Source organism: Melanaphis sacchari, unplaced genomic scaffold (assembly GCF_002803265.2).
Source record: "Melanaphis sacchari strain LSU unplaced genomic scaffold, SCAv2.0 Contig65_pilon_pilon, whole genome shotgun sequence".
In the NCBI taxonomy this organism is placed as follows: domain Eukaryota; kingdom Metazoa; phylum Arthropoda; class Insecta; order Hemiptera; family Aphididae; genus Melanaphis; species Melanaphis sacchari.
The window spans coordinates 225,742-246,187 of record NW_020271469.1 but is presented as its reverse complement, the minus strand read 5'-3'; the positions used below and the strand labels follow the sequence as shown (position 1 = coordinate 246,187).

Below are 20,446 nucleotides of genomic sequence, written 5' to 3'. Positions count from 1 at the left end.
AAAATAATTTTAAAGAAAAATTTTCCTATAATATATAATATTATGATGACTAACAAATTTAAATGGTTTAATTATTGAATTTATGCTAATCTTTCGACCACATAAAATATACAGTGTACTCGTATTTAACATAATTTTCAAAATACTTAAACTACCATAAAAAATATACTTATGTCATATATATATTATATTAACAATATACTGTATTACATATAATTATTGTATTGTATAATATTTATGTTAAAATTTATTAAAAATAGGGCTTTTGTTAAAAATTAGATAAGAATCTAGAATTATTTTATGTACGGTTAACTTCCTGGTTATTATTTTGTCTAAAATATTATACTATACAGCAAAATATTTATTATTTAATAATTTTTTTTGTTTCATGAGTACTTAAGTAAGATCTAACATCATAATCAAACAAATAACTGAATTTTGTAAATTTAATATATTGCAATAGTTCATTTGTATAAAAATATTTACTAGATATTTAAAAGTATTTTTATGATATTATTTTCTTCAATTTATTTTTTTCTATCAAAATATTGTTTCTTATTAATATCCAACACATTATATTATTTTATTTAATGATATTCTACGAGTTATTTTAGTATTAGATTTACAATTTGACTGACTTTTGCGAAGTGAATAAATTAAATCTTATGTAACAGTTACAGGTCCTCTCTTACTTCCTACCAAAATAATTGAAAAATTGGGTATTTTACGAACGAACTTATTTAATAAGGCAAAAATTAATATGGTCGATGCGTAGTGTTGAGTTTCATGGCAAAAGCTTGCCAAGAAGTCTTTAGGGAAAAATACGTTTATTGTATAAGTTAGCCTGCCTGTTTAGGCCATCGATTTACCTCTTCGTCCGGTGTTCTTGGTCGTTGTTCGCCCGAGTCTGCAACCACTTCCTTGTCCGTCCGTTCCGTATTTAGATTCCACCACCCTTTTGCGATCGTTTCCTTGATATTTCCCCGCCATCCTGCAAAATAATTTTTTTTTGCTATTATACTTATATCTCGTACAGTCGTACGAAAAAGATAGATGGACAGATTGAACAGTTTTGGTAGCTTGATGATTTCATTATTTATTATATAACGCATGTAATATGTTTGACGAAGATGTTCATTCCCTTCTCCCGCCATGAAGCTAATTACTTTTATTTGACACTTTATCCTATTAAAGTGTCATTTAAATAATTCTGCTTGTCTTCTCAAATCAAAGGATTTCGATGATAAATATTTTATTAAAGTAATAACATAGTGAAATAATATTAGTAGTTTAGACTTAAACTAACGTAATATAGGTATACATTTAAATTCTATTTTTAATTTTGTGAAATTATTTTTGTGTTACATTTAATGTGAAGCGAGAGCAATTCATAAAATTTAGAATAAATATTTTATTCTGGTGAAACTTTAAATAGCTATTTATTTTTTATTATTTTCGCTGTAATTTTTTTTAAATGCTAGGGAAAATTATCAACAAATTATTTAAAATTAAAATTGCTATACGTGCTAGCTTGTTGTTATCCAATTATTGGATCGTAAAAATTTAATAACTGAATTTATAATTTTTTTTATAGGCATGCCTTATTAATGAGTTATGTATATCATCAAAACATTTATTATTTAATTAATTATCTAAAGCCGAGCAAGTGAGACGTATGTTGATATTCTTGATGCTTTTTGTCATATTGAGGTATTTATTTTTTTTTTTACTATTTGAAAAATTCCTCGTTTTCGAATAATTTTAGGAAATTTAAATCTAGAATAATGTAAAAACACGGTGATCGGATGAGATAAAAACAATATTATGATTAATGTGTGCAGTGGGGTACATGTTACATAATGTTATTTATTATATTTTTCCGTATTTGTATTTATCTTTTGAATCTCAGCAAACCTTTATACTAAGTCTATTTCTAGTCACTCTCATGGGCCCAATTAAATGCCTTATATAACATACACAGACTATATGGTCTGTCGTAAAACGCATTTAGAAAGAGGATTATTTCATCGGCACCCTCATTGACGACGGTATTCGTGCGCTACAAAAACCGCTTGTAGTGATAAAAACCGGAAGGTGCGTTACGATTTTTATTTCCGGTTAATGGACCATTTGCTTACTGGTAACACGCGAGCCACATTACATAGTATATTATTATTGTTCGCCTACACTCTGGCTGTCAGGTGGGACATTTTTGGAAATAAAAATGTCTTGCGCTTTAGTTTACGCACATCAATCACTCGGCGCTGGTCAGGAATATAATATAATATATATATATATATATATGTATACGTGTACACGATGTATAGACGAGGTGCCCCCCGGAAGTGGTGGTGGCGATTTGTCCCCTCCGGCGAAAAAGTAACCGGCTGATTAGTTCGCTCTGACTCAGACCGTCCCTCTCATCACGTATAGGGCGCCGTGTAACCCATTTGCCGTGCCATTTTCCCCACGCGCCAGGAGTTCGCCCTCTGCCTTTCGAAATTACTTTCGACACGTTTTTTTTCTTTTCTCTTTCCTTTCCATTCACCTTCTTTTGTGGGCTTGGATACTTTTTCTAAACGCAATTCGGCGCTATTCCAAACTACAAAAAGGACGAAAGAAGACTTATACATATAATACAAAGTTCACGAAGATTTAGATGAAAAACTACCACCACACAATAATAATAATAAGGATATATAATATAATAAGTAGTAATCAATTTTGTTCTAAACTTTAATTAAGTAGATACATAGACACATAGTATTATATTTAGATAATTTGAAGATAATATAATTTATTATATAAATTAATAAATAACTGCAATTATCTAATACTGTATGAAGAATAAGATAAAATTAAATAAAAGCAATCATATATCGAATTTATTATAATTTATTTAAAATATGTATGATACTAATATAATATAGTGACTTAAAATAAATTTATTTTGTCTGTTGTTTATTTTATGTGTCGAATACATGCTAATATATGTTAGTATATACTATATATTGACAGGAGTGACTGAAAAAGACAATCAATAGAATAAAAAAGACAACTGTGTTTGGAGGTAGGAGAGTTAAATAGAAATATAAGAGATGTCTGGCTCTGTCTTTTTCAGGAAACTTTAATGTTTGTTGTTCGAATGTTTTAAGATGGAAGCAAACAAACACGTGGATGAAGGGGAGATGTGACATTATATATACGATAAGTTATCCCTGCGGCTCTCTTGGGATTTGCGTACACCCAGAGAGGGGGGACAAGGTATTTCGCTTCGGTAGTAAAAACACTTTTGCCCCACTACCCCTAGGGGATCAGTGGGGGATACAGAACTTTCGTAAAATTATATATACCATAATAACGGGTTTTCGCGACAACGAATCGTTGGGGATTAGGACTTTTAACGGGGAAAACGGTAAAAAAAAAACCACCAAAATGGGCATTAAGCTATTATACTACATTATTTCAACTCGAGTGAGTATCGCTGAGTGAGGTAACCTTTTAGTGTTACGAAAATGGACAAAACAGGTATTACAGTTTTTGTTAGATTTAGTAGTTTGTTGTATAGTTTACCCATCTACAAAATAAAAACAAATGCCAGTAATTATCACTCTTTTGAATTAGACAATAATAAATCCTTGGGTTAAAATTAAAATGTGTACGAATGCCAAATTTTACGGAGAGTATTTATAAGATGTAGTACATTATGAAAATAGTCCATATAAATATACTAATATAGTTATTGCATTTAAAAATTTACTAAAAGTTTTGAGTATAATAATAAATACAAAATAAATAGTAATCATTTTTATAGTCTGTATATTATTTATAAAATGTAAATTTCAGCCAAAAACTGTAAAAATCGTCATTAAATTTAATATGTTCTAGTCATAATATTAACGTTAAGCTAATGCAGTCCAATAACTATCGATATTAGAAAATATTTAAGAACTAAATAAACATCAGATTATTTTCCTTGTTCCATATTCAATTAATGAATTCAAAAAGTTCCAATATTATATATATATATATATATATATATATATTTTACATAATTTTAAGAATAGAGTTTAGGAATATTATTCTTAGTAAAAATGATTTAAATAACTTAGAAACTACTCTTTCGAAATTTTGAATTGGTATACCTACTTCAAAACTTTCAAAAAGTTATCTACTAGATTATTCACACTAAAAAAAAGGGGTTTTCGTTTAAAAAAAAAAAAAAAAAACAAAAGCTTGTATCCTCACACTATTATAAAAATATATTTCCGAATGATTTTTAAGATATTCGTGTGTTGTGAACACAAATTCATACATAATTCAATTGAAATATTTACGTTTCAAAATATTTGTTATTTCTCGTGTGGGGAGTGAAAATATTTCGTATGATTTTGAGTATATATTTACATTCAAAATTCATCAACAGCCGTTAACGTCACTATATAATATACCTATTGCGATACAGGGTTATTTGAATGCGCGTACATTAAATAAAACGCTGGCGCAGGGTTAAAATGTCGAAGCCGTTGAAGGGTTTCTTTAATAATTATTACAAAGACTTGCTGGTTCTCCGAGGTGGGCGATTTCAGCCCGTCGTCTCGCGCATCGCAAGTATGTGTAAAGCCTCGTTCCGTCTCGTTCGGAGAGTTCCGGGCTCCGGACGGTAATCCACTACTCCCACCCGCCATCCCTTAGCTTCCCCCACCACGGTCGTTAATCCAAAGCGCGTGCTGCAAAGCTAACCACGGCTATCAACCCCCATACGTATGTATACTGTTATACAGTGTCCACACACTCATTCTCGTACACACGCGAACACGCAAACACGCACACAACATCGTGCTTGGATTACGACCCGAGAGAGAAGGGTAACGCTGCGCCGCTATTCATCAACCCCGCCGACGCGTCTATTGCACCACCGTCGCTGCCACCACGGGGTCGTGTCACCGCCTGGATCAACGCGGGATACTTTCGACGGCGCGGGGTTTTTATTAATCTAAATTTTGGCATTGATTTAGGTCCACTATGATATAGCTAGCGCACGTATATGATAGTATGATACACACACATGCGCGCGCGCGTGGTTGTGATTCGTTTAGGGCGTAAAAATTACACATGAGGTGGGTCGGGTTTGGCGATAATTTCTCGTCTGACAGACACGACGCGAGACAGTCATAAAAAATATTTAATAGGTATATTGACGCGATGATGAAAAAAAAAAAAAAACACATTTTCGACTTAGAATTTGCCGTATTAACAATGACTTAAAAGAGCAATAGTGAGAAATAAACTTTATATGTATTATATACGTTCACCATAATAAATTTGAGCACTTAAAACTTTGAATGGGATATTTTATAATTCAATCTTATAGTAGATCTGTCTATCTGTCTGTGCAGTAAAAATAAAAATTAAAAACGTGTTTCATTTCCGTTTCCATAAAAAAAATCACGTTTTAAGTTTTTTATAAGTTATGCGAAATTATTATTACTAAATAATTAAGAGATTTTAACGAATATCATTAAAAATGTTTAGTTTTTGTATCACGCATATACTTTTTATTTAAAAGTCTAATTAATAATTCAAAGATTTAAAATATTAAGCCTTCGTTTTTACGTTTAAAATGTAGTTTTTAGTTACCATATCTGATTTTATTATTATTTTAATTTGAAATAAACCATATTTATGATAACATTTGGTTTTTTTATAATAAAAAATACATAACGTTTTCGTTGACTTATGATTAACTAATTGCAGATGTATTTTCACTGTAATCAGTTAGAAATTTCAAATTTCTTTAAAATAATATTAATTACAATATTGCTGCATAATTTAAAATGTAAACAAATTTTAACTAAATATCTAATAAAAACCATTAAGAGTTAAAGTATGAAAATAAACATTATATAATATAGGCATTGACGTGCATTGTAATTTAAATTCATTATATTTTTATAAAACAATACAACATATTGGGCAGTGGCGTATACGAAAATTTCCAGAGGATGAGGAAGAGTGTTTATTAAATCAATATACAATATACAATATACATATAATGTATATTTATAAATAATGTTTTATAAAAAAAATGTTCACGTTTTTATAAAAGTGATCTCCCCGTGTCCTCCACTGACATTGAGTTACGTTCAAAGTTGAAAACTCATTATAAAATATGGATCCCTATTAACATTTATTTGTAAATTGAATATTGAATTAATTGTTAATTATTATATTTACTACCTAAACAAAATCCAATAACTTAATCTTAGTACTCTTAGTTTGTTTTTAATATATTGAAAATCAGCAATTTATATTTATGTAATATCATACAGATACATTTTTAGACACAAAATGTAATTTATCAACAATAAATGAATTTTTCTTGCTACTTTTTTTTAACAATATTAATTTTTTTTACTTAAACATTAAAAATAGTGCGTATCCACTATTCAAGTCGTACGAATTATTTGCGATTTATTTATGTAAGTATATAAGGTGCTACTAGATAATTGGAAAAATATATTGGTTACTTATGTTTTTTAAATTATAAGTTTAAAAAAAATACTGTTCATAATACTTATAAAAACTTTCGTGAACTACAAGATTATAAAACTGTGTTTTCTATGTACTTTTCTTTATATTATCCTCTCTAGTCATGGCAGCCACTTCACCGGTCGAATTCCAATTAATGTAATCGCCACGATGCCCACTTCAACAATAATAATAACAATTTATCAATAGCAATGCACGGTTTGCATTGAGGGTTATTGAATTGAAAAATCCATATTTTTATTGAACGTGGGCCATACGCCAAACGAAAAGCACTCGACAGTGTCGTCGGAAATGCGCCTTTGATGGTCCCATCAGATGATTAAATTGTACAGACTTTTGAACTTGCACCGAATGAATTTAGGGTGGATTTTAGTTTTTTTTTTTTTTTTACTAAACTTATTCAAAATAGTCCGATTTTCCCCCTTTGCCGAGTTCATAGTAAAATGAAACCTCTTCAGTTTTGACTTTCCAAGGTTGCTCCAGCCGAGTCAAATTCCACAAACAAACTAACCCTTTCGCGCGACCGAATATTGTTGAGTAGGTACTTAACGGGTGAACATTAAATCATATTACATTTTGGAGGTATGCTGTTTACAAATAAAAACATTTGGTAAAAATGTGAAAATTAAGAAGACCGAATGATATGGAAGGTAGAATGAGTAGTCAAAGATAGAAAATATTATTTAGTAAAATAAAGTATATTAAAATTATTTATATAAAATATTTTATACTTAATATCGAAATTTATCGTTTAACATTTTAATAAGTAATTTTTATTATAAATTTTCGATTTGAATTTAACAATAAAATATTAGTTTTTAAGCGTGTTAAAAATATTACTCATTAAAAAGACATTCTTAATAAAAAGATTCTTAAATTTTGTTTCCAAGTGGAACAAAGCATAATATGTTAGTTATACCACGAACCGATGATATGTGTTTTTATGTACATTTATTTATTTATTATATCTATTTGCGTGTTTTGCTTCAGTCTTCAATATCTAGGTAACTTCTCAATCCTGTATTATACATTGGGCCAAAAATATTTCTTAATACCTTTCTTTCAAATATTTTCATATGTTGATATCATCTTTTGTTCAAATAATATTAACCTTTGAAATCTGAAAGTTTCCATTATTAGTTATATCATCTTTTTATATATGTAATAATAATTATTTTGTTTCGTACTATATCTATTTTGAACTAAGTTAGTTCAAATCTAATACTTACTAACTGATAATTACAAAGAGTTAAAAAAAAAACAACAAAAAAGTATACGCATAAATTTTATTCAAAAATTGTTATTTTCTTTAATATATTAAATGTTTTACATAATTTAAATATTTTAAAACACTAACATTAAATTAAAAAAATTTTGAATTCCGTTTTAATTTATTTAAAGTCATATACTTTATTTGTATTAATAATAAATACACAAATTAGTGAAACGCTATACCTTTTGACTTTCAACAATTGTAAATTAACAATTAATTACGTTTACTTGAAATTATTAATAAATATTACATACCTATCATACTTTTAAAATTATAATAGTATGTGAAACTAATGGCCATTATACATTTATAACACATATTGCTTGTATAATAAACATACGATATAATCAATTAGAATACAGACGTTGTTTTAGAAATATTATGTTGTAGTCCTTTGTAAAAATATATATTTTTTTTTTATATAGAATTACAATTCATAAGTTTTCAAAAACGTTTGTAGACGAGTTGTAATAAAAAACACAAAATAATAAACCTACGTATAGTTACCAGTCGAGTGGCATTCGAAAAACGATCGAATCTGTTAAAATATTCAAAAGGACTGATGGAAACGCTGTTAAGCTTTTCTTTAGGGATGTTTGTTGTGAAGGGGACATACATATTTAATACACCGGTCAGGGGTTTATAAAGTGTATACAGTATGCTCAGAAAAAAAAGCCTACAAAAATTCCATCATCTTAACAAAAATTTTTTTTTTTTTAATATTTGCAGATGTATTTATTATTTAATATTCTATATTCAAAATTAATTAATGTTTAATTAATCAATTGTTAAATATAGAATATTTAAAACATTTAATTTTTAGAATTATTATTTAAACATATGGCACAGCTACCATATTATACATTACAATATTATATTGTACCCAAGTATTATTATATCAAAGAAAATTATTAGTTATTTTTTAAAGATTTATTTATATTATTTTAATTCTTATGATAAATTTGATTTTACCTAGATGAAACATTTTAATCTGTTCATCATTTTTTACGATTATTTTATGTTTTAACTATTGTATAGATATATAAAACATAATATTTTGCTATGAATCACCGGAATAATGTTACAATTTTTCAGAGTAAATTTAGTAGTTTTGTATAATTATTTATTTATTGGTATTGTATTATTAAAATCGCCATAAGTGCTCATTATTCTAATTCTTAATTATTTTTTTTTTAAGAAATTGTAAGATATTACCAAAAAACTTAAAACTTGATAAATATTATTTAGTATCATAAACTGGAAAAAGTCTGATTTAAAGGTTTTTTTTTATTTTTTTTTATGCTGTCTTTACCTCTTTTGATTATAATCGAAGATGAAATTTTCTTTACGATATTGTGTGTCTTACCTACTGTTTTCAATAATATATTTTTATTAATTTTATTTGATAGTTAACTATTTGATAGAAAACGTATTCGGTGTTTAAATATTTTTTATCAAAATAAATACTTCAAAGAATTTAAGACTAAAAAATTAAAAGCCAATTTTTTTATGTAATATAATGTTTTATTCAGGTCAGATAACAATATAAAATCACGATCAAAAAACATTTTTATGACTAATTGTTCACGAAACAAGCTTGTTGTAGTCTACTTACTACTTATTTTAACATTCTAGTTTCTAGGATTATATTTAATAACAGTAAACAAGTGTAATAATTGTATTAACTGTTATTTTTATTTAGTTACAATAATGACATGGTTATAAATTTTAACAAGATTAAATAACAACTAGATAATAATAATAATAATAATAATAATAATAATAGTAATAATAATATTCATACAAAGAAGTGTATTAGTAACCTAATAAATAATATAACCATTAGTACTTTATCATAATATTTACAATATTTTTTTAATGAAAACAAATTAGTTATTTTCATTTAAAATTATAATTTATTTTATCTAACATGTTTAGACTAATGGAAAACAGAGTAGTCCTATAGAATAAATAAATACAATTGCTTTGTGTTTGCTTAAATAAATATTACATAATTGTTTTCATTAATATATTTTAACATTAAACATAATGAAACAATACAAATAAAAAAAGAACAAGAAGAAATTATTAATAATATTTTTTCAAATTTAATCAAAATAATAAAAACTGATAAAATTGGTAACAACATAATAAGTTTGACGTTCATTGAATCAAACATTGTTTCAAACAATTTACGAAAAAATAATTTTAGGAATTTAATTTCATAAACACATTAATATCGTTATTTGTTTAACAATAATTACTGCAGTATTCTACATTTCTACGCAATTAAATATATTTATAAATATGAGACGGACATAGATGAATAGCTAAAGTCTTCGATTATAAGAATCTATATTATTTTTTAAATTATTTGCAAGATAAAGACAAAAATTAAAATGAAATGAAATGTGAAATCATAGTTCACTGTAAATATTAATATATTCTAAGTAAATGTCAATCTATGTATAATAATTGTTCTTAACCTAAAATCCTTAACATATAATTCTTAACTAACAATAATTTCGACCAATGATATGTATCGAATTTGGTTTTATGATATGTATGAACTTGGTTGTTTACACGATTAAGTGTAAATATTATTATAGGTATAATTTATTTAATATAATATATATATATATATATATATATTATATATAAAAAATAATGATAAAAATAAACATTTTTATACATGTTTATTAATAGTAATTAGTATTGCTAATTTATATACAACTTAGAATTTAATGATATGTGTTGATATGATTGGTTACCCCTTAAGATAAATTTATAATATCTAATTATTTTACTTATATACTAATGAACTAATTTATTATAATAGTATAATAAATAATAATTAATAATTGAAAATGTTTAAGGCAAATAAGTTGTAGGTAGTCTATACCATGAATTTAATAGTTTTTATATTGTATAATATGTGAAGCTAATATTACAAGCTCGAATTTTCATATGGATATGTAGTTAGTGTTAATAATTGTTCTAACATAATATTAAATTTAAAGAGTTTTTAACTTTAAAATTTAATTTCGGTTGATATGTTCTGGTAATTATTGAGCATTTAAAAGTACGAAAGATTTATAATTTGTTTTTATATTTTAGTGTAATTACTGTTTAATGCTGAAAAGTAATACTTAATTTTTTATTAAATTGTATAGTCTAGTGCTTAATGTATGTAACAATATCATCAAAACTATGAAAATAAAAAAAATATTAATGAAAAGAAAATTTGTATTTGATGGACAACGGGAGAACATTATAAACAAAATAATTTAACTTAACATAAATTTATGCAATACCTAGTTGTTAAATTTTGATGTTTCTTTTTCAAAATTTATCATTTTAATTTAGTTAGTTCAATTTTTAAATTACATAAAATAAAAAAGAATGTTTTGCATTTAAATACTACAAAAAGTTATCTAAAATTAATATACTAATATACGTAGATTACATTTTAACATTTAATTTGTATAGTGTAATTTTATAATAATGGTCAGTAATTCAGTAAAATATGTTGAATACATTTATTTCTTTTATGGTGAGGAATAAATCATTAAAAAATTAGTTTTATAGTAATTTACTTAATAATAATATTTTATTTATCTGGTCAGTATAATTTATTTGATGTATTATTGCATAATTTAGATAATACAATGTTTATTTTAAGTAACTGTAGTTAATGCAATACAAATTTCATCAGCAGATATTTCACGAGACTTTAGTAGAATTCTATGCTAGGTACATTAAAAATATTATCCAATTAATAATAATTTGGTGTTTCAATAGAAAGAATTAGATAATTTAAAATTATTTTAACTGTCTAGCTCAATTTATATTTATTAAAATATTTGATCCGAAAGTTAAATTAAGTTATTTAATATGCGAATGCAACGAAGAAAATACACATATTTTTACAATTTTAAATTATAATTATTTTGTTTTATATAAGTCACATGTTTTGTATATTAAAATTGTTATTTATGAATAAACTTATAATAGAAGCACAATTATACGATTTCAAATTGTTAAAAGTATGAACTATTCAAATATATTGAATATTAGTTACAATTTCCGTAGTAAGGTAATAATTTTAAAAGCATCCTAAATATTCATATTTTTCATTAACACTCAATTAATATTTCATTACCGAAAAACAAATAAGGAACGATATAGACCATATAGCATTAGAAGGTTTACTCACCATTTATTTTAAATATGATTACTACATGATATAATATTGCTTAGTCTACACTTATAATTTGTATTAAGTCTTTTTTTTTTTCAAAAAACGGTAATGTCTGATACTAAGCACCTTGTTATCTATTTTAATAAAAAAAATCAATAGTTTTTTCTAATGCTATTGTCTAAATGGGTTCCTATCTTGTGCCGGTTGAGATGGTCTTCTAAAAGGATTGGTATCTTGAGGTTGATGGAATGTGGCATTTTCATTTTCAATCGCTACATGGCCATCCATATTAGTTTCCGAGTGTCCTTCCATTCTACTATACTCATTATTAACTGGAATGGGTTGTTCTTGCATGGCATATGTTTGATATTCTTTATCTGGAGGGTCAGCCATGAGTATATTTGCTTCGTTCTGGAACGGCTTAAAGTCATATATATTTCTGAGCCTCATCAATGCTGGAGCATATGCTAAATTGGAAACTGCTATGATGATATTCAGCCAAGTAAAACCGATCATTTCTACTACTTCACCAGCTACTATAGGACCAATGGCATAAGCTAATGAATATGAAATATCGGCAATCGCGTAAATGCTACCATAAACTGAAACGTATCGAACATCTACAATGTACCCAAGGGTGGGCAATATAGCTGTATCCACTAACGCGATTCCAAAACATATAATGCAGATAGGGATCATCAGAACTTTATATGAGGTTGAGAAAGGAATTATTAAGCAACTAAGGCCTTCAAGAGATAATCCAATAGCAACCATAAGCCATTGATAGTTTGGGAACAATTTTGATAGCTTTACCGTTAGCATTACACCAAATACGTGAGGAAAAAATGCGGGTAGCCATATCATCCCCATTTTCCAGTTATCATGAGTAATGTGATCTTCCATCCAAAGGGATATAGTAGGTTCTAGAAATGCGAGTGCGACATTTGACATCATCAAGGCTCCAGAGCATACAGCAATATAAGGGTCCATAAAAAGTTTCCATATGGGTATAGTTGGAACTTTTTTTAAATGTTTTTGTTCTTTAAGTTGTTGTTTTATGGGTTTCATTACTAGAAGTAACATTAAACCATCAACGAGGCAAACGAATGCCAGTATAAGAAATGGAATTTCTTTACCCGCGAATTGATATAAAGCGCCTCCAAAAGGTGGTGCTACTAGACAACCGAAGCTGATGAATGCTAATGCGATCCCTAATGCTTGAGCTCTTTCATTCTCTTCGGTAAACCGATCAGCTATCATTGCTAATCCAGACGTATCAGCGAACGCTGAACCAACTCCTTGAAGACTTCTAGCAATAAAAAGGACGGAATAACTTCTTCCGCATGCAAATATCGAGGTGGATAGGAACATAATGGATAAGCCAATCATCATTGGTATATCATATCCAATACGATCAATTAGAGCACCAGAAAATGGATTCACCATCAGTTGTACAATTGCTTTGGATGCAAATAATACTCCAGTTGCTGAATCTTGTCCATGATGGGATGGCGGAGTGATCGGATCATCCGTAAAATTTACTGCCGTGGGGATTTCACCCCAAGAATCTACGTACCTCAAATAATCTGGTATGATTGGCACAATTACCATGTATAACATGTTGTCTAACAACAATGCTATAGACACGATAACTAGAATCAGTCTTCTTTGAATAACTGGCTCTTGAATCTTCTCCCATAGTATTTCCTTAAGCTCGTTGACTTCTAAATTAATAAGTGGTACTTGGAACGTGCCTACAGCATTCCAACACCGAAATAGTGGATTCCCTGATGGTTCCATGATGAAGGTCCTGATATCACATTACACGACTTCCCCCGAAGAAACGATGATGGAACTCACCATGATTGATCTCAACCTTTAACAAAAAGATACAAAATAATTGTGTTAGAAAATTAACGTAAAACATCAGATGAAAAATAATGAGTGTATCTCATTGCAAAGGTATGAAATCCATCATGGAAAGTTCTTCAACAATATAAACAACAATCATGTATAAAATAATTATGGAATCTGCACCTTTGCTGTGAGAAAAACTTTAAGAAAAAATGATATAAGACCAATTATTATGTAAACGTAAATTTTTTTTTATTAATAGCATTTAAAATTATTAAATGTTCCACTTAATAATACTTCTGTTTATTAATTCACTTATTTCTATATTAAATCACATAAATGTATATTTTTAGTTTATACAACGCAATATAATCTGATGATATTGTTATTAATTCTGAATAGTGTAAAAGACGTGATAATTACAGATGCCACATACTCCTGGGGGCTTAGGTGTATTTAAAGTAACAAAGCTGTCAATGAAAGGGACTGTCAATTGCACGCATAACCTCGCGGCACAAGCGATTCTCTTTTACATTTTGAAAATAAATTACATGGTTGCTATCATAATGAACTGACTCAACTACCTACCCTTTATAATTGAGTTATGTTGTGTAAAATATAATTATTATTTGGCTATGTTTAATACTATTTTTATTTTTTATTTATTTTTTTAAGCAACGCATATGAGACATATATTATAAAAAACGAAAACAAAAAAAATAATATTTAATTCACTTATTTAAAATCTATACTAAATAATTTTAATAAAAAAAAATATATTGGTTTAAAATAAAACTTAGCTTTTGCCATACATACAATCATACAGTATCGTAAAATAATTCAAAAAAATATTTTAAATAAAGTATATATAAATAGTAGGTATATTTACGTTTAGTCGTCATTTCCCTTAACTATGATTTTCGTGTTTGTTTTGATCCCTCCCAAACATTTTAGCAAAGTTTATAAAGACATCCACTATAGTCGCTACCCTGTCTCATTATTTTTAATGATGCAATTTGCTAATTAACCGGTCACTGTATACATTGGAAGGGAGCGACCCTCCTATAGTATGTCTCGTACATTTTATAGGGTTTGGGTGTCGATAATGTACGTGTTTCTTTACTAGATGCAGATTCGTTTGACATAAAAAAAAACCTCAATGAATTTGTACATGTAAGATTGTTAGGTCGTAAAGAAGAAAAAATCTTGGATTTATTCGGTATTTCATTATATTTTTTAAAATAGGATATATTTATAAATCAAGAAATATTTTTTCTATAATATTATCATAACTGATTAATAAGAATTAGCATCTATTTTTATTCTAATAACCAGTAATATAATATATATATATATGTATTTTATTGATCTATAAAGTACTTATTTGATATAAAAAAAATGTACATCATGAACAAACTCAAATTTAAAAATAATAATAATAATAATAATACAATGGTTTTAATATTTATTAAAAATAATGATTATTTTAAAATTCAAACAAAATACAATTCAATTATTAACGAAAAATAAATGAAATTTTATGAAAATGAATCTATTTTTATTAAATAAAAGTGTTTACAGAAAAAGTAACAGAATTCAATTAATGGGATTTCTTTTACATTTTAAAATACAAAATATGAAAACAAATTTTCAATCATGAAAAATTTAAATTATTACTGAACATCTATATTATATTTACATTACAATAAATAACCATATTTAACTTTTCAATAATTTTTTTATTTACAAATTTAATTATATTATATTTTAATTCAATAATTTAAAGAAAAAAATCACTCACTATAATAATTAATCTAAATGTTCACATTTTAAAATTGATTATTTATTTAATATATTTTGTAAATTTTATTAGAGCTTATTTAAATAATTTATATTAATTTAGTAGATTTTCTTATATTATTAAATCATAATTTTATATTTCAATCAACATATTGATTTATATAATTTGTTATTGTAAAACGACATTTTTTCACTAAATTATGTATCAAAAGCATATCTAAACTTGAAATTACAAATATTTTTATAAGTTACTAAATCTGTAGTAATTATTATAAAATAAACTTTATTTACTTCACGGTTACTCTAATTACTGATTAGGTATGATAATTTATTCTACGATTATTATTTAAATATATTGTAAAAATATTTGTTCACAATAAAAATAATTTAAGGAACAATATTTTTATTTTTATCACTTAAAAAATATGCATAGTTTAACTAAATAACTAAAACACGTATCTATAAGTGTATAAATTGAAATAAAAAAATAAAAATAATTAACTTTTCCCACCTATGAAATAAATAAAAAGTTGTTATGCTTGCATAGTTAAAAATAAAATAATGACAATTTTAATAAATTATCCTATTGAAATGTATTGGGTTGGAAAATTTGCTTATGTAAACTCTGAAAAGGGATAGCTTATTCCTAACGCGGTGGAAAATACATTTTTAACCGAGCACTCTTAAGTCAATTTTATCTCGTTTTAAAAATCCAGTGTTCTACTGAAATTAAATCAACAACTTCGCTTTTAATAAAAAAAAAAAAAACAATCTTTTTTTTTGTAATAGGAATGGTGATTTTTTTTTTAAATTAGTCTATTTAAATTTATTTCTCATTTAAAATGTTAATATAATTATTGAAACCATTTTTATAAAATATGTGTGACAACTTTTATTGATCTAATAATTAATATGTAAATATGTAATTGATAATAAATTTTTTTTTTTGAAAAATTTAAACGAAATGATTTTTTTAAACGTATTATTTTTAAATACCTATGATATAGGTAAAGTTATTTATTTTAATTATATTATCACGTAACTATCGGAATAAAAGTATTTATTTACTTTTAATTTTAGTTGATAATTATTTTACGAGTATTTTATTAAATAATATTAAAGGAATTTGTGAATAAAATATCTGTGTGTAAAATATCTTTAAGAAATAAAATAAATACAATAACAATTTAAATCATATTAAGTATTAATAATATGTTTAGAAGGTTCTTAATTGTTTCTTGTATTTCTGAATTTGTATTGTTTTAGTTTAATAGAAATAATATAAATGGTCTAAACAAAAAATCTAAAAAATATAACCGTGCGTAATTTATTTAAAAATATCTAATATTTAGTTTCTTTATCAACTACATAATATAAATTATAACTACTTATATATTTATAGCATTAGCATAAGTTTTGAAAATCATTTATTTTATTATTATTTAATGATAAAGGTTAAATATAACCAACGTTCATCAAATAGTATGAATACTAAATGTTTATTTTTTAATTTGCATTATAGTTAATATCTTGTTTCAATTAAACTATTCGACAAATAATCTTTAAAATATTATATAAGATTACCTGAACAGTTAACGTTTAATTAATACTATTTTTTTTAATTATCTCTTTGAATTTTAATAGCATTTTCCCTCAAATAATTCATTTACTATATGTTAAACTTAATAACTATAATACCTGTAGTCAAGTAAAAGTAAGACCAAGTAAAATATTTGGACTGTGCTATACGCATAGGATATATTTTAATTTATCTGCTAAGTCGGTAGGTACAGTATTTTTATAAGATGAAAAAGAAATTAACTCAACATTATTATCGAGAATATTATACAACGTTTCCTCCACAATAACAGATTCTGTTTAAAATTATTATACTAAGATTGTATAATAACATGTACCTATAACTAAAACTTGTCCACAATCTTATATTTCGTACCATACACAGTGCATACGATATACTCATTCGTAAATACGTTATTTATTGATGAACGACCTATGCTCGTCTGTAGGCGTATAATAAACATTATTTAGCTCGTGCTAACAAATATCTTCGAATCGTCATTATTCATTATCATAATCGATGATCGGCGCTATACTTGCGACTATATATTTTTACGACTGAATTCCTGCACCGACGGGATTGTCATTTGTTTGCTCAGCAACCAAATTGGAGTGGCCACTAAGATTGCTGTAGGTACACCTAGTCAACCCCACCATGGTCCGTCATTATTATAATATCTGAAATACGCCAGCACGAGAGGGTCGCCTATTCGTTATATTACAACCCTTGTACATAAAATATATTATATCGCCGTCGCATGTCCAATTTCTCAAATTATGTCGTGACCGTGCGCACTTAAACTTTTCCTCAATCTTTCCCCTCGTTATCCCCTTCCCATCATATTTTATTATGTGTGTGTGTGTGTGTGTGTGCGTAAACGACGTTTTACGACCCATTGTCGCCTCGCGAAGAAAACTATGGTAGAACATCAGGGCGGTGCAAAATATCTTAGTAAACTCGGACTGTGTGTAAATTAATAAGCTGAACGATCATAATCGTCCAGTTATTATTGGGCGGTTATAGATGTCATCTATAAAAGGCTATGTATCAAAGGCTAGACGGAAACGCGCGCATCGTTGGAAAAAATTTTACATACACGGTTTATATTAGAGTATTGTGAGCTCCTAAAAATCGTCGTGAGTCTAACAGGTTTAAGGAGAAGGATGAAATGAGATAAGTTCAATAGTGAATAGTGATTGATGGGTAGAGTGAAGTGTTTGCGACCGATAGAATCGGTGCCACCGCGGTTACAGCGTAGAACAATGTAGAATCGATATTCGATCATTCAATTGGGTTTTTATTCACCTGTGATTTGAATTCTAAGCCTTCTAAAAACGTGGAAACGAACCAGTGCACTAAGTTGAGGTTATACGTTTGTTTATACAAGTACAAAAACGTTTAGTGTCAAGCTGTTTAAGGCTACAGTTATCGGGATTGGCCAAACCACATAGTGTGTCGTGAGCCTAGTTCTGGCGGATACTTACGCATATCACAATTATTGTAGATATTATAATATTTTATAGTAAATATCTAAGCAAAAACGACGGTATTTAATTGTTACGATGGACAAGATGAGCACCGAACTCCGAACTCTCGAAACAAAGAACCGGTGTGTAAAGTATGGCGGCGCGCGATTCCCGAGGGTTCTTATTGCGATTTCCTCAAAATCTAAAAAATAAAATAAAACAAAACGAAACGAAAGAAAGAAAATTATCGTTAGAGGGGTTGACCTGCATATACGACGCGCAACTAGAGCGACATGCGGCAACGAATGCTTGCAGGAAGTAATTGAGTTTGCCGAGGGCTGATGGCCGCGGGCGGTAGTGGTGAAATACCGGCGAGAAAAAGCCGCCACAACTGCTGTAGGCCTTTTGTTTCGAAAACCGAATGCAAACGCGGTTTGGGTTGTGTTTTCTACCATCCCCCTATATATTATATGTACATATATATAATATACGTATTCTCGTCACGGTGGGATCAGAAATTAGGTTACTTATTTCTTCTTTATACTCCCCTCAAAAAAAAACCCATCTAACTGACTGCGTACACAGACCGATAATAATGGTAAATATATATATATATATTGTGTTGATGAGTCTGAATATATTTATATTCTTAGGGGATTTACACCCAAAAGATTTGTCAACTCAATTTGAGCTTTTAAAAGCCAGTAAAAAACTGGTCATTTGTAACGGTCTGTGATATAGACTCTAAAAATGTTGAATTATTCGACTTCGAGATATAATGGCTTTAAAACCTATAAGTATAATGGTAAACGTTTTATTTTCAGTCGGTTTTAGGAAAAAATATAAAGCCGCTACAGATTATTATCAAATGTTTACAAAAAATGATTTGTTGAAATTAATTTTTAAAAGTTATGAAAATAATAATGTATCTGTAAAATTTATTGGGATACAATAAAATTACCTTACTTGCATATAATTAGTCAGTAATTTTATGACTTGATACGTTTTATTTTAAACCACGTACAAAAATGTAATTGATCATCATAATATTTCAACTACATAAGTACAAAGTAATATATATATATATGTGTGTGTGTGTGTGTATATTATAATATCGCTATAATAGGTAATGTTTCGTATTATATTACTGACGTTAAAAAATTATCTTGAATAAAAAATTAAGTTGAACCCTGTTATTTAACGTTTTTACATAAAATATGAAATAAATTTATCAGTAAAAATTTAATTAATTTTATTTTTTTTTTTTATTATAAATGTTACAGTATAGATTCTCTTTTTTAAAATAACAATTTTTTTATCTTTTATTTTATTTTATTTCAAATTTTTAGATTTGAAAGTGTGATATTTCATTATTATATTGCTTAATACTTAGTGAAATATTAATTATTTTTAGCTTTTAATATATAAAAAGTAATAATATTATTATCTTACAGCATTTGTTTTAAAATCATGGACTATTTTTCAGTTCAATTTTTTCAATAGTTTCTTAAGTGTTTACTTTAAAACAATGATAATATATTTTAGACTCGTTTTAATACTTGATTTCGAGCACCTACGTTATACTTGTTTGGTAAAACATATTTTTTAAAACAAAATATTTGGTAGGTAACCAAATTCGATATATTATCTTTGATAAATATCTAAGATTGACAAATTTGGTAAGATTCAGAAAGTAGATGGGATTTTTTTTTTTTTTTTTT

General features: G+C 26.9%; 1 protein-coding gene across 2 annotated transcripts in view; it reads right to left on the bottom strand.

The window, feature by feature from the left end:
- The window catches only part of LOC112600636 (vesicular acetylcholine transporter), a 57,386-nt gene that overhangs the window by 32,457 nt on the left and 4,483 nt on the right, over positions 1–20,446 (bottom strand). Inside the window, exon 2 of one of the 2 annotated variants that reach the window (XM_025347920.1) lies at positions 870–991. Coding sequence is in view for 1 of the 2 variants with exons in the window: in XM_025347921.1 (XP_025203706.1) it covers positions 12,198–13,826 (1,629 nt within the window). In the remaining variant the exon portion in view is untranslated. Of the gene's footprint in view, positions 1–869; positions 992–11,849; positions 13,903–20,446 lie in introns of those variants that run through there. The other variant, XM_025347921.1, reaches the window with a different exon arrangement.